Consider the following 16,388-nt stretch of genomic DNA (forward strand, 5'->3'; position numbering starts at 1 on the left):
CAGACGGCACTAGTTCTCAGACCTGCAGGGCCTATCGTCAGAGCGTCCAATTCTACTTCCACTACGCCCAGACCTCCTCGTTCAGGGCCCCTGTGTCTACCAGGACCTAGCCCGGCTGTCTTTGACGGCGTGGCTCTTGAAGCTTCCGTCTTAAGGGCTAAAGGGTTTTCTGAGGCGGTCATTCAAACTATGTTGCGGGCTCGGAAACCGGCTTCGGCTCGGATTTACTATAGGGTCTGGCATTCTTACTTTGTTTGGTGCGCATCTCACGATTATGACGCTTCCAAGTTTAGTATAGCCAAGCTGTTGGCCTTTCTTCAGCAGGGCCTGGACTTAGGCCTGCGCCTGGCCTCCCTCAAGGTTCAAATATCTGCCTTGTCGGTGTGGTTTCAGAGAAAGATTGCGACCTTACCTGATGTGCATACCTTTACTCAGGGTGTGTTACGTATCCAACCTCCCTATGTCCCGCCTGTGGCTCCCTGGGACTTGTCGGTGGTTTTGGAGGCGTTACAAGAGTCTCCGTTTGAACCTCTTGGTTCAGCTGTTCTTAAGTGGCTTTCCCTTAAGGTGGTGTTTCTGCTGGCTATTGCCTCAGCTAGAAGAGTGTCGGATTTGGGTGCATTGTCCTGTAGTTCCCCATATCTTATATTTCACCGTGACCGGGTGGTTCTTAGGACTCGTCCCGGATATTTACCTAAGGTGGTTTCTTCGTGCCACCTTAACCAGGAGATTGTGGTTGCGGCAATTGCTTCTCCTGATCTGTCTCCCAAAGAGCGGTCTTTGGATGTGGTACGGGCTCTCCGTATCTATGTGAAGAGAACTGCTTCTATTAGGAAATCTGATTCTCTCTTGGTGCTGTTTGGATTTCACAAACGGGGCTGGCCTGCTCACAAGCAGACTTTGGCCAGATGGATTAGAGTGGTGATTGCACATGGTTATGTGAGGGCTGGTCTGTCAGCTCCTGCTCACATTACGGCCCATTCTACTCGGTCTGTTTGACCTTCTTGGGCGGCCCGCCGTGGTGCGACCTTTGAACAATTGTGCAAGGCGGCTACGTGGTCATCAGTGAACACATTCATAAGGTTCTATGCCTTCGATACTGCCGCTTCCCAGGATGCTTCCTTTGGACGCCGGGTTCTTGTGCCCGCTGCAGTGCGTCCCCTCCCATAAGGAACTGCTTTAGGACATCCCCTATGTCTATTCCTTGTGGAGCCCAGTGTACCCCGCAGCAGAAAACATGTTTTATGGTAAGAACTTACCTTTGTTAAAACTCTTTCTGCGAGGTACACTGGGCTCCACAAGGCGCCCACCCTGACGCACTTAGCTTCTTTGGGTTGGTATGGCATTAGCCGCTGACACTTCTCCTGTCGTGAGAGTGTGGTGTATGTGGCTACTAACCGTTGTCGTCTCTTTTCCTGCTACTGCATTGGGCTGGTTAACTAAAAACTGAGCTCCTGTGCAGGGAGGCGGGGTTGTAGAGGAGGTGGCGCTGTGCATTCTGGGAACAGTCAAAGCTTTTCAGCCTGTTGGTGCCTCGGATCAAGATCCTACTCTACACCCCTATGTCTATTCCTTGTGGAGCCCAGTGTACCTCGCAGAAAGAGTTTTAACAAAGGTGAGTTCTTACCATAAAACTCGTTTTACCAATGAGAATACTGGATTGTTGAATAGAATACTGGGCAAATACTGGAGTCACCGCATCTGTACTATTAGAACATGTTATCACCTCTAGTTGTGTAGCCAACTGGAGATTCAGTTGAGGACTATGGCAGGGAAGAGGTCCCAGCCATGTAGCACTAAGGCAGCCGTCTCCACCACCGGCTCCTCAGCGGATTCTGTCAAAGTGGTGTCAGGAGCAGCCGCCTCCCCACTTGGCCAGGACTATGGTTACAGGCCTGGGGATTTGTCGCTACTTCCAGGTTTCACATTACAATGATCATTTCTGTATTTGGTGCAAAACTGGACAAAATTCTAAGAAAACATTTTAGCAAAGATTAAACCAAGCGACAAGAGTTACAGTATAATACTGTTCTATCCAGTGGAGGTAGAGGTGTAGTGTGGTTATTTGTGGGAGACATCATAGACTTCTAGGGTCTGGGATTACAGGCAGGACTCTAGGCCACAGAGTGAGACTATCACATTGCTGGAGAGGACTTTATCGTGGTGGAGGGAATAAGTCATTCTTCTCTCTCATTAATGTGTAAGTAGTATATGGCCCCCCTCACCCGCATTCTCTCACTGACAGGGTTGGGGTCTGTTCCTGTACAGAAGGGGATGTGACAGCAGCTCTTGGTGGATGCTTTCCTGGAAAAGGAGTTAGGGGTGCATCTGGTTTTCCACCTTCAGGTTGCTCTATCCTATTGGCTTTTTGTAGCTTCTGCATGACCAACATTTGTGTTTCTGTTGTACTGGGAGACGACACGTAGCGGCTTTCTAGATAACATTGTATTCAGTGCAGAAACCACAGTAGAGCCTTGTGTTCAGGGGTAAAACTCTGATAGAAGCTAAAAGATTATTATTATTTTATATATACAGGTTGAGTATCCCTTATCCAAAATGCTTGGTACCAGAGGTAGTTTGGATATCTGATTTTTCTGTATTTTGGAATAATTGCATACCATAATGAGATATCATGGTGATGGGACCTAAATCTAAGCACACAATTCATTTATGTTTCATATACACCTTATACACACAGCCTGAAGGTCATTTAATACAATATTTTTAATAACGTTGTGTATTAAACAAATTTTGTGTACATTGAGCCATCAAAAAACAAAGGTTTTACTATCTCACTCTCACTCAAAAAAGTCCGTATTTCGGAATATTCCGTATTTCGGAATATTTGGATATGGGATACTCAACCTGTATATCATTAACTTTTTATTTATATGGCTCCACAAGGGGTCCGCAGCGCCTTACAAAGTGCATAAACAGAAACAGTATGAGCAAAACAAGACAACATTGCAGGACGTGGACAGGGTATATAAGCATTTCTGCATTAGCAGTCATAATTACTAAGGCAGGGGTGGCCTGGCAAGCGCCAAGGGAGGATGTGTATGGAACTGTCCCGGTGCCCTCCTCCCTCCCTCAAAATTTTCGCACCATCCCGTCGCTGTTTGGCCACGCGCATGTGCATTGCCAGTTACCAACACGCTCTGGATTTGGGCGTTGCTGTGTTGCCCAGATGCCCCTATCTCAGTTACCCGGGACAGTGTTATTTAGGTAATGTCAGAATGGGTCACATTGAGGGATTCGGGGTCTAATAGCTGATGGTATTCTTCCTCTGTATAGGGGAACATAGGCAGTATCTGGTTGCTGCAGGTCACACTGCATGTATAGCACAGTATTTACTAAGCCTTCAAGGGGACTTATTTACTGATGGTGTAAGGATTATGCACTGCAGCCTATCCGATATTGGCTTTCATATGACTGACTGTGCTATCAAATCTGATTGGATACTCTTGTGTATAAAGTATAAACCTATAACATAATTGCCTCATTGTGCTATAGCCCATCCATATACGCAGGGACTAAACATACAGCTTTCTGTGTACAGGATGAGTCTCCGATATATGAAAATGGGTGACGCCTCGGCTTCTGATGTTTCTATCTACACAAACTTTGTTTCTTGCAAAAATTATGATTAATCCAGTATCAAATCACCTTCAGGATATGTGTATAAGGCACTGGTTTCCAAACTGTGTGCCTAGGCACCCTGGGGTGCCGCAAGGCTCTTGCAGGGGTGCATTGGGTTGGTGCTCCAGAACCAAATCAGATTATTTATGGCCAAAGTGATACGCAAAACCAGTGCTTGCGGCTGCCAGTCACTATGCATGTGGAGAATCAGAAGCACAGCTGTACGTCGCCACATACAGTAGCTGACCCTAAGGGTGACAGGTAGCCACAATATACTTCATTTAATATATATATATTTTTTTAAAATGTATCCATAAAAAAAACGTTTATCCTAGGGGTGCCGTAACAATTAGGCTGATACTCTGGGATGTCAGGATTTCAGAAAGTTTGGGAAACACTGGTAAGGTGTATACAAAACAAATGTATTTTGTGTTTAGAGTTGGGTCCCATCCCCAAGACCTTATGCAAATATTCCAATATACAGCAACATCCGGAATCCAAAATACTTCTGGTCCCAAACATTTCAGATATGAGAACCTGTATTGTCCTCTAACATGAAATGGAAATATAGTTTATTCTCACTGGTTATGTAACATCTTGCTCTTTCCTCCATGTATCTGCGGATATTAGGAAGTGTTGTATATACCCGTGTGTGATCCTGTATAGTATGGGCCTTCAACCTGTGGCCCTTCAGCTCCGCATTCAACACGATCATCCCTGGTGTGCTGCAGTTGAAAATGTGCAGCTTGGCAGTACCAAAAATGCTATGCTCCTGCGTGGTAAACTTCCTGACGGATAGGGAGCAGCGTGTCCGGACAGTGAAATTCATCTCTGGCGTCAGGACAACTAGCACGGTTGCTCCCCAGGGGTGTGTTCTTTCTCCCTTCCTCTTCTCTCTCTACACCAACGACTGCACTTCCGTGTAACTCCTTAAATTCACGGACGACACCACGCTGACTGAACTTATTACAGAGGGAGAGGAGTCCGCTTATAGAAGGGAGGTCGAGCGGCTAACTACCTGGTGCGGTACAAACAAACTTCAGCTAAATGCATTGAAAACGGTTGAGATGATCGTTGATTTTAGGAAGCTTCCCCCTACACCTACCCCACTCACAATTACAGACAGCGCAGATTTTTAAGCTCCACGATCGCCAAGGATCTGAGGTGGAAGACTAACATAGAGCGCATTGCGGGAAAAGCCCAGCAAGGACTGTACTTCCTACGCCAACTAAGGAATCTCAATCTGCCAGAGGAACTTCTGATCCTCTTCTACTCGGCAATCTGTTCTCTGCTCCTCAATAATAGTGTGGTTTGGCTCGGCCTCGGCTCACGATAGGAATAGACTACAATGAATAGTAAGGGCAGCGGAAAAAATCACAGGGACAAATCTCCCGCCAATCGAGGATATCTGCCGGGCTAGGGTGAGGAAACGGGCGGAAAGGATCGTCGATAACCACTCCCACTCCGCTCATGACCTGTTCCGGCAGCTGCCATCTGGAAGACAGTACAGCCTGCGGCTCGTGAGAACTGCTAGGCACAGGAACAGTTTCTTTCCCCAAGCGACTATCTCTGTCAATTCGACACTTGCTTAGTCTATTAAATTTCGCACTCAAACCATGTATTCAAGCATCCATTATGTTCCGTTCTCTATGTTTATATCACGTTGTTTTCTTTTTTTTCTTCTTTTTCTCTTTTTTTCTGTCGAGAGCTGTGCTTATTGGAAACCATTGCTTGTTTATTATGTACTGATATACTTGGCAATAAAGATGATTCTGATTCAGCTGCTGTGGAACTACTCATTCCTGCATGCCCTGCCTCCGTTTTAGCATGCCTTAATAGCAAAACTATGGCATGCTGGGATGTGTGGTTCCATAGCAGCTGAAGGGGTGCAGGTTGAAGACCCATGCTATAAGCACGGATACAGGTTACCACTAAGCTACTGTACAATATAGAGAATGGTTTCATGGTTTTAAAAATGTTAGTTAATTTGACAAAGCTAACCATATGCTATTTGTGTGATAGTAAGATAGATAAACCTATAAAGTGTGGCTTGTTATCACAGATGAGAAAATGGGGTTCATTATGGTATGCCGGCGGACGGGCTCCCGGTGACCAGCATACCGGCGCCGGGAGCCCGACCGCCGGCTTACAGACAGTGTGGCGAGCGCAAATGAGCCCCTTGCGGGCTCGCTGCACTCGCCACGCTACGGGCACGGTGGCGCGCTATTTTATTCTCCCTCCAGGGGGGTCGTGGACCCCCACGAGGGAGAACAATTGTCGGAATGCCGGCTGTCGGGATCCCGGCGCCGGTATACTGTGCGCCGGGATCCCGTCAGTCGGCATACTGAAGACCACCCGAGAAAATGTAGTAACCTGTAATCCCCAGAGAGGTGAGGAGTCTGTGCCACGTTGTCAGTGCTTCACTTCTCATGATAACAGCCGTGCGCTCCTCACTGGGATCTCATTATAATCTTGCTCTACAAATAGAAATCTCATTGTTGCTCTGCTCAGCAAGCTAGACGCATCGGGGAGCCTAAGCCGTACGTAGCGAGGAGACCTTCACCCCACCCAGCTCCTCAGTGCGACATCTGCTCCTCCACACACACCACTGATCTTGCTCTGGAAACCAGTGTGCTGCAGTGGGGACCTGGGAGCACCAACAGCTGAGTGCAGCAGCTGCTGACAGAGGGAGGTCACACAGAGCATGGTGCTGTGTCACAGATGTGCTCCGGCAGAGCTGTACCCGTCTCCTAGTAACAAGACTGTGCGCTGGCAGTGGCCAAGGACCCCGACACTGGAGGATTGGGAACATCACCTGGCTCTGACATTTCCACCAATGTGATCCACAAGATGAGGAGCGCCATGATCCACCAAGCTGGGTGCATAGTGGTTAGAACAATGGCTTTGCCCTCTCAGTGTATATGTGAGTGCACGACACGGAACATGGCCGCCGTCTCCCCAGTCACCAGATCCCAGTCCGTCCACCTATCTATGCAGGAGTCACTTACAGCAACAATAATAGTACACGCTGCCCTATCTCTACCTCGCTCAGTCAGTGCCCAGTGATCACAGCTCAGCCTGCCAGTAAACCAGCGCTGCATCTCGCCATGTGTTTCATTTAGATTGTAAGCTCTTAGGTGCAGGGATCTCAGTGATAATGATTTATCCATTGCCATGTGTAACTCCCCTTCTGCATTATCTGCTTATCATAATGTAACAAGAACATGTGTCTGCTGTGTGGCTGAATGTATATTCATACATGCATAGAGGATGATGCTTCCGTCTGCAGAGGTGTCTCCAGGAACATGGCCGCCGTCTGCCCAGTCACTAGATTCCAGTCCATCCACCTGTCTATGGCAGAAGTCACAGCAACAATAATGGGGCGTGGTGTGATTGGATGCCCTGTGCTGCCCTATCTCCACCCCGCTCAGTCAGTGTCCAGTGACACCTGGCAGATGGCGGAACGCGTTATTATTAGGCAGATGGGCACAATGACGCAGTCACTCCGTGTGTACTATATATGAGTGACATTATTACGTTTTCACTGTTTTTACTGGGGGTTGAGAGCAGAGTCTCTGGTACACCCACAGATAAATGGAGTAGAGGATGTCCAAAGTAGACATTGAACGGTAGGTGGTAAACCAGGAGTAAATTTTGCCGCAAAGCCTAATGAAGTGAAGGGTGTAGAGTTGTAGAGGGTTGTCAGCTGTGCAAGAAGAAGGATGAGTTTGGTGAAGTGATTCTTTGACATAGATGACCATAGGTCCTTGCAGTGAGTGTTGCCTCTGTTCAGCATAGACGGTATAGACAGGTAAGTGTTGCACCCTGCCTGCATGGAGCCCCATGGTAGCAGCTTTCACTGCCGGTGCCAGAGACCACCAGTGGCGCCCGCACACCTATTAGACACCAGTGCAGCAGGTAACAGGGTGCTTTATTTAAAGTTGGCCATTGGCCTTGGGGTCCATGTCAGAAGAGGGAGGTAGGTTCTCCAAGATGACTCCTCCCCCAGCCCATGGCACTTTCCCTCTCGGAGTCATCTTGTCATAGGATTACTCTTCTCCCTCGCAGAGATGCAAGGCGGCCATTTTACCTCTCTGCCTGCTTCAGCAAGTCTCCGGAGAGTCGGTCTCTTGGTCTTCCTGTATACCTCCTCTTCAGCAGTCAGGTTATACAGTCAGCTCCTTCCTGCCAACTGGGGTTTTTATTTTTCTCTGTCATTTTCCGTGCTAAAGTTATATCTGTCCTTTTTACTATACAGATAGCTTATTGTGTATATGGTCTTCAATGTTGTGGGGTACATTGTTGTATATCCACCTCTACTAAGCCCCACTTACTGCTTAGTTTGTGTGGCATTAACATCCATGTTCCTTGTCTGTACACCACTTTTATAGAACTTTGTGTGTAGGGATTGCCTTGGATCTCTGTACAATGTCCCAAGAGCAATGCACTCAAGGCGGTGGGCGCTCCTGTGTTGCGTAACTGCAGGACTTGCTCCACTGTACTTTCTCCTCAGGGCCTGGACCAGCATGGTTTCTGTATTCGGTGTCTCACAGATATGCTGCACCACAGCTTCCAGCCAGGAGCAGACTTGGGCTTCCTCTCTGTTGCACGTAATGTTGAAGTTAATCGGTTTGCAACCCCTTCCCCCGCTCCCCTGCTAGTTTTTCTACAGGGGTCAACCTGCCATGGTTATGCTGTTTGATTTGCAGCCGCCCCCTATGAAACCACTGTGGATGCGCTCCTCCTCCCAGTCCGTACAGGGTTTGCCGTAGGTGTCCACCTCTTTCCAGCAGATACTTCCAAGCATAGACCTTCCAGGCAGGAAGGCTCTACTCCCCATTGTGGTTATGGCTCGACTCTGAGGTTTCTCACACCATAAGGGAAATGTGTCTATTACTTCAGACGACACCTCAGCTGTCCCGGAGAAATCCCTGTCTTATGTAGATGTAGTAACCTTAATTAAGGTGGTTAAATTGGTTCTTTTAATTGAGAAGTCTTAATCTCTGGTATACAAGTCAGGAGAGTTTCAGTAGAATTCCCTACATCATCGCAGTACATTGACCGCCTAGTTAAGAACACTACCCTTCCTATCCGCAGTATGGTTTCTCTTAAGGATCCGATGGATAGGAAGTTGTAAACCTTCTTAAAATGTATTTATTCCCATGCTGGTGCTACAGCATGTCCAGCTCTGCTTGGGTCCATTAGTGGTTGGGCAGACGCCCTTGAAGATGGCCTCTTTTCTGGTACCCACAGGAGCCAGTTATTGTCTCTAGTGGCACTTATCATGCAGCCGGCTTCTTATCTGGGTGAGGCAGCAGTAGACAATGGTATCCTAACCTCTAAAGTGTCAGCTTCCTCTGTGCTGGCTAGGAGAACCCTCTTGCTTCATTCGTAGCACGCTGACACAGACTCTAAGAAGGCCTTTGAGGCTATTCCGTATTCTGGAGACATTCTATTTGGCCTAAAATTGGACAAAATTATGGCCACGGTGTCGACATCCAAAATTGCTTTTTTTCCCAATGTGGCAGCCCCTAGGTCGCGAGTGTCTAATTTTTGCTCATTTTCTCCGCAGGGAAAAGCCAAGGGACAGGCTTTTTCTAGGTTCCAGGGTTCATCCTCCAGGAGCCTCCAAGCCCTGAAGTAATCATCTTTAATCTACCAGACGCTTGGCCACCAAGCCAGCTGACAAGTCTGCCGCATGAAGAGCCAGGCCTCCACCTGGGGGATCCCACTGTGGGAGGCCGGCTTCTGCTTTTCTCCAAAACCATTTCTTTTGGATTCAGGATTGGGTTCTCACCAACACAGGCGCAAGTCTTTGTGGGTGGTCGTCAGTAACCTGTCAACAGTCCTTTCAGGGTCGGTGGACGGCTCGAGAGCCGACTTCCGATCAGCATTTTGGAACTCTATGTAAGGTCATGTGTGGACTGTATAGAGAGGATGTAATTAGATAGGGAAGCTTATGAAGGCTTTGCACATGTAGGTAGTTCCGGAATTTGATAAGCTTGTCTGAAGAGGTGAGTTTTCAGGGAACCCTTGAAGGTTTGGAGACTGGAAAAAAAATGTTGTGCGTGGGAGAGCATTGCACAGATTGAGCACAGTCCAAAAAGAGTTATAGTTTTTGCTTTGTCTTGTGTAAGATGTGGGCATATTTTGGATTTATTTTCTAGATGTACTGTATGTAACATTATTTTGAGACTGATTGAATGTGGGGAACAAAGGACAGTTCAGATTAAGGATGATATTTAGGCAGCGAGCTTGTGGGGTAGTGCTGATTGTCAACAGTGATAGAGATCTCAGGTTGGTAAATACTATTGGCAGGTGGGAATATAATTAATTCTGTCTTGGAATTATTAAGTTTGAGGTGGTGAGATCCAAGATGAAATGGCAGAAAGGCATTCGGTGAGGCGGACCAATACAGATGGTGACGAATCTGGGGAGGATAGGTAGATTCAAGTACAGATGATACGGAAATCCAAAAGAGCCGATTCGTTTTGCCAAGAGATGTGGTATAGATTGAGAAAAGCAGAGGACCTAAGAATGATCCTTGTGGTACTTCAACTGATAGAGGTAGAGAAGAGGAAGTGGATTCCTGAGAAATGAACACTGAAAGAGAATTTAGGTAGGATGAGAACCAACAAAGGGCTGTGTCCTGAAGACCTAGGTGTATATTTCTTAAAGTGCGAGTTTATAGAAATGGTGATGTTGACCGTAACACCAATCAGATTCTACTAATCATTTATTTAGCACCTATTAGAACAGGCCTGGCCAACCTGTGGCTCTCCAGATGTTGTGAAACTACATATCCCAGCATGCCCTGTCACAGTTATAGCATTCCCTAATAGCAAAACTGTGGCAAAGCATGATGGGACTTGTAGTTTTACAACAGCTGGAGAGCCACAGGTTGGCCAGGCCTGTATTAGAAGATCGGTTGCCATAGGCAACATCTCCACATCTATAAACCGTCACCTTAGTAAATATACCCCCTAGAGATTGTAGTGTTTGTATGAGAATATAGTGGTCAACAGTGTCAAAAGCAGCAGAGATATCTAGAAGTATAAGAGATGAGTGATGGTCTTTAGACTTAGGGATGACCAGATCATTCAGTCACTGCCATCTCTGGAGTGTTGAAACCGAAAGTCTGATTGAAGTGGGTTAAGCGGTTGTAGGCAAGTCTCGCATGTAGCTTGGAGGGGCATGGTAGCTGAGAGATGAGACGTAGTTTAAGAGAGTTAGGGTCAGAATTTAGTTTTTTCAGAATGGGAGTAATCACTGCATGCTTGAACAGTGATGGAACGATACCAGTAGAAAGATACATTACAGAATTTAGTTAAGGTTGGGATGAGCACAGGAGACAGAGCTTTGCTGATTTGTCAGGGTATAGGATCAAGAGGAGCAGGAGTGAGATAGGAGGATGAGAGGAGTGTTGATACTTCATATTCATTTGAGGGATCAAATGAGAAGGTACCAGAGGGTTCAGGTAGGAAATTGAGCAGGTCACTGGCTGAGGAAGAGCATACCTTTTCATTTTGTGTCTTGTCAATCTTGTCCTTCCTGTCAAAAGCAAGATCTTCTGCACTGACAGTAGCTTCTGAGTTGGGTTAAAGGGAGGGGTAAGAAGCAATTTAAATGTATTAAAAAGTTGCTTGGGATTAGAGGCTTGAGCAGAGATGAGAGATTGGAAAAGTTTGTTTGGCACATATACAGTACAGTCGGTTTATCTTAGTACTTTTGTCCCCAACAGGTCCGCACGCCTCCTCACACTATCCTGAGAAGACGCATCAGTGCTCGGAGTGTCAGCAATGTTTCCCTAATCATTCAGCCCTCATCACCCATCAGCAAACGCATAAATCCAGTAATCTGTATAGATGCTCGGTATGCGGAGTGCGTTTCAGCTCCAAGTTGGCTCATACCGCCCACCAGGGATGTCACACAGAGTACAAACTGTTTCCATGTTCTTATTGTGGGAAATCCTTTCATCAGAGGTCACGTCTCCTATCACATAAGAGGACTCACACCGGGGAGAGGCCATTTTCATGCCAGGAGTGCGGGAGATGTTTTACCAGAAGGTATGGTCTTACTACGCACCAGCGGATTCACTCTGGCGAGAAGCCGTTTAAGTGCACGGAGTGTGGCAAACGTTTCGTCCGCAGATCCTACCTGGTGAATCATCACCGCATTCACACCGGAGAGAGGCCGGTCATGTGTTAAGTGTGGCCGCTGCCTTTCCCAGAGCTCAGATCTTGTTTGTCATCGGAAAATTCACACTGGGGGGGAATTTTTATGTGTTCTAAGTGAATAAACATTGGGATACATCATAGGACTGGTTTACAAATCACAAGCAACATGGACTTTCATTGCTTCTTTGTCTGCCAAATGCATTTTTAAGCTGCAGGACAACTATCTGGTCTTGGGAATTGTGCCTGCTTAAGTGAATGTGTCAATTTACAGATCTAGACTTGTGGTTTTCCAAAAGTGCAAATGGCAGGTTGATATTGTACCTGTTCCATGTATAGGGTGAGGCCCGATCTTCACTATTTTCAAGGCGTTTATAAAAGTTTCATTTTTTTGAGAGGAAATAGGCATCTCCCCCTCCTACACTACAGAGAATGCCAAATTATGTCTCTTCCTCTACTTTTGTCTCATTTAAATAATTCAGTCCCGCTAAAGGAAATCTTATTTCATGGTTCTTGAGGGGTTTCTCCTGTGTGTGAGTACCCAAAATAATGTTAGCACCACTTCAACACTTTTTATTTTTTACACACAAGGGGTAGTACGGAAATCGGGGTAACAGGCAACTGTCGAGAAGTAAAGGTATTATCCCAGATAGTACTGATTAGTGCACGAGTCACAAAGAAGGTCACTTAGGTCAGAAACTGGTCCAGAGTTTGGAACTGCAATCCAGTGTGTAGAGACCTGGAACTGATCATTGAGTCAAGCTCAGAGTTTCATCCCAGGAACTAGGAGCTGGCCCCCCACTACAATGGACTAATGGAAACCCAGGACTGGATAAACTACAGCTGGAAGCAAAAATTTAGGGCTTGATGCCAGGAATGATGGACTCAGGTCTGTTCACTAACATACAGAAGCACAGGCCTGCAACCTACACACTGAAAACAGATCTGGAACCTGTAACTCACCATCAGCCATCACTGCCAGGAACCTAGAACACAAAGACCAGACACCTGCAAACGGTGGTATCTGGATATTAGAGGCAATCGCAATAATTAAGGGTCCTTTCTGAGAAGCAGACACAGGAACAGTGGCAGAGTACCTAGCTGTGAAGCAGAGAGTAGAATAATGCAGGGTCCTTGCTGAGAAGCAGGCACAGGAACCGTGGCAGAGTAACTAGCTGAGAAGCAGGAAGCAGGGGTCATTGCTGAGAAGCAGGCACTGTAAGAGATGCAAGATACTTGGCTGTGAAGCATTGAGTAGAATAATGCATTGTCCTTGCTGAGAAGCAGACACTGGAATGAATAGCTGAGAGGCAGACACTGGAACACAGTTTTCTGACATGGGTTTTGACACCATGAACTGGCAAAGAAAACCTTATGAAGCAGGTGTAAATCAACGAGACACAGATGCAGTCCGTAGCTGCTTAATTTGGCAATAATCGCAGGCTGCTACATCAGAGATGGACCAAAGGTCAGACAGGCTGGAACGAGGCACCCCAGGAGAGAGTAAGACCACTGGCAGGAGAGGGGTAATGCAATGAATCGTGACAAATTGACTTTTCATGTTGGTGCAGAGCAGCGGCCCCCATCCCCCCCTTCCATTCTACCAAACCCTGCTGTCAGTTTTCGGAGCCCCCCTACTGTCACCTCCTTCTTGGCTCTCAAATACGCGGCCTAAAATTAATAAGAGTTTTATAACTGTGAAAAAGCTGGAGGGTAATCTGTACATTTGTAACCAAGCTTTTAAAGGTCTGGGTAATATTACATCTAATTCTGCTTTGTATCATGTGTAACGTGACTTGTAGCACATGCAACAAAGTTGTAAGAGGACACATCTGTACCTGCAGGGGTCACTGTTGCTATTGCTGTCCATATAGAGGGTTAGCCTGTGATCAGACACTCTGTGTAGTATTATTTAAAGAGGAACAACATAAGATATTGTCAGAGTGTGTATATTTTCCTAATCTTGTAGAATCCAATGTACAGTACTGGTCTGTTTCAATCGCATTTTAATTAAATACTTTGATGATTTGATTGGTCTGCGGTCAGATTGCTGTGTAACCTGCACTGGAGCTCGTTCTGTGAGATGGTATAACTGAGAGAAGGAAAAGCACGTGAGGGAAGAGGGCCCTGCATGTCAGAACTTACTACCAAAAGGGGAGGGGCATATGGATGACTGAGCCAGTGAGCGAGCAGTACCATCTATATCACAGACCGTAGTGTAATACTGTACCATCTATATCACAGACCGTAGTGTAATACTGTACCATCTATATCACAGACCGTAGTGTAATACTGTACCATCTATATCACAGACCGTAGTGTAATACTGTATCATCTATATCACAGAGCATAGTGTGACGCCGTACCATCTATATCACAGAGCATAGTGTGACGCTGTACCATCTATATCACAGACCATAGTGTAATACTGTACAATCTATATCACAGACCGTAGTGTAATACTGTACCATCTATATCACAGACCGTAGTGTTATACTGTACCATCTATATCACAGAGCATAGTGTGACGCTGTACCATCTATATCACAGACCATAGTGTAATACTGTACCATCTATATCACAGAGCATAGTGTGACGCTGTACCATCTATATCACAGACCGTAGTGTAATACTGTACCATCTATATCACAGACCGTAGTGTAATACTGTACCATCTATATCACAGACCGTAGTGTAATACTGTACCATCTATATCACAGACCATAGTGTAATACTGTACCATCTATATCACAGACCGTAGTGTAATACTGTACCATCTATATCACAGAGCATAGTGTGACGCCGTACCATCTATATCACAGAGCATAGTGTGACGCTGTACCATCTATATCACATACCATAGTGTGACGCTGTACCATCTATATCACAGACCATAGTGTGACGCTGTACCATCTATATCACAGAGCATAGTGTGACGCTGTACCATCTATATCACAGAGCATAGTGTGACGCTGTACCATCTATATCACAGACCATAGTGTGACGCTGTACCATCTATATCACAGACCATAGTGTAATACTGTACCATCTATATCACAGACCATAGTGTAATACTGTACCATCTATATCACAGAGCATAGTGTGACGCCGTACCATCTATATCACAGAGCATAGTGTGACGCTGTACCATCTATATCACAGACCATAGTGTAATACTGTACAATCTATATCACAGACCATAGTGTAATACTGTACCATCTATATCACAGACCATAGTGTGACGCTGTACCATCTATATCACAGAGCATAGTGTGACGCTGTACCATCTATATCACAGAGCATAGTGTAATACTGTACCATCTATATCACAGACCGTAGTGTAATACTGTACCATCTATATCACAGAGCATAGTGTGACGCTGTACCATCTATATCACAGACCATAGTGTAATACTGTACCATCTATATCACAGACCGTAGTGTAATACTGTACCATCTATATCACAGAGCATAGTGTGACGCCGTACCATCTATATCACAGAGCATAGTGTGACGCTGTACCATCTATATCACAGACCATAGTGTAATACTGTACCATCTATATCACAGAGCATAGTGTGACGCTGTACCATCTATATCACAGACCGTAGTGTAATACTGTACCATCTATATCACAGACCATAGTGTAATACTGTACCATCTATATCACAGACCGTAGTGTAATACTGTACCATCTATATCACAGACTGTAGTGTAATACTGTACCATCTATATCACAGAGCATAGTGTGACGCCGTACCATCTATATCACAGAGCATAGTGTGACGCTGTACCATCTATATCACATACCATAGTGTGACGCTGTACCATCTATATCACAGACCATAGTGTGACGCTGTACCATCTATATCACAGAGCATAGTGTGACGCTGTACCATCTATATCACAGAGCATAGTGTGACGCTGTACCATCTATATCACAGACCATAGTGTGACGCTGTACCATCTATATCACAGACCATAGTGTAATACTGTACCATCTATATCACAGACCATAGTGTAATACTGTACCATCTATATCACAGAGCATAGTGTGACGCCGTACCATCTATATCACAGAGCATAGTGTGACGCTGTACCATCTATATCACAGACCATAGTGTAATACTGTACAATCTATATCACAGACCATAGTGTAATACTGTACCATCTATATCACAGACCATAGTGTGACGCTGTACCATCTATATCACAGAGCATAGTGTGACGCTGTACCATCTATATCACAGAGCATAGTGTAATACTGTACCATCTATATCACAGACCGTAGTGTAATACTGTACCATCTATATCACAGAGCATAGTGTGACGCTGTACCATCTATATCACAGACCATAGTGTAATACTGTACCATCTATATCACAGACCGTAGTGTAATACTGTACCATCTATATCACAGACCATAGTGTGACGCTGTATTATCTATATCACATACCATAGTGTAATACTGTACCATCTATATCACAGACCATAGTGTGACACTGTACCATCTATATCACAGACTGTAGTGTAATACTGTACCAACGATATCACAGACCGTAGTGTAATACTGTA

The 16,388-nt window shown here is 45.7% G+C and overlaps 1 protein-coding gene across 12 annotated transcripts in view; it reads left to right on the top strand.

Moving 5' to 3' along the window:
- LOC134995451 (oocyte zinc finger protein XlCOF7.1-like) overlaps window positions 1-16,388 on the top strand; it is a 163,533-nt gene that overhangs the window by 76,804 nt on the left and 70,341 nt on the right. The window contains exon 12 of one of the 12 annotated variants that reach the window (XR_010198287.1): window positions 11,381-13,339. The exons of 7 other annotated variants lie outside the window; for them this stretch is intronic. Coding sequence is in view for 4 of the 5 variants with exons in the window: in XM_063951097.1 (XP_063807167.1) it covers window positions 11,381-11,847 (467 nt within the window). In the remaining variant the exon portion in view is untranslated. Of the gene's footprint in view, window positions 1-2,245; window positions 2,296-4,269; window positions 4,311-11,380; window positions 13,842-16,388 lie in introns of those variants that run through there. 4 more of the 12 variants (XM_063951100.1, XM_063951097.1, XM_063951108.1 and 1 more) reach the window with 4 other exon arrangements.

Source organism: Pseudophryne corroboree, chromosome 2 (assembly GCF_028390025.1).
Source record: "Pseudophryne corroboree isolate aPseCor3 chromosome 2, aPseCor3.hap2, whole genome shotgun sequence".
Lineage (NCBI taxonomy): Eukaryota > Metazoa > Chordata > Amphibia > Anura > Myobatrachidae > Pseudophryne > Pseudophryne corroboree.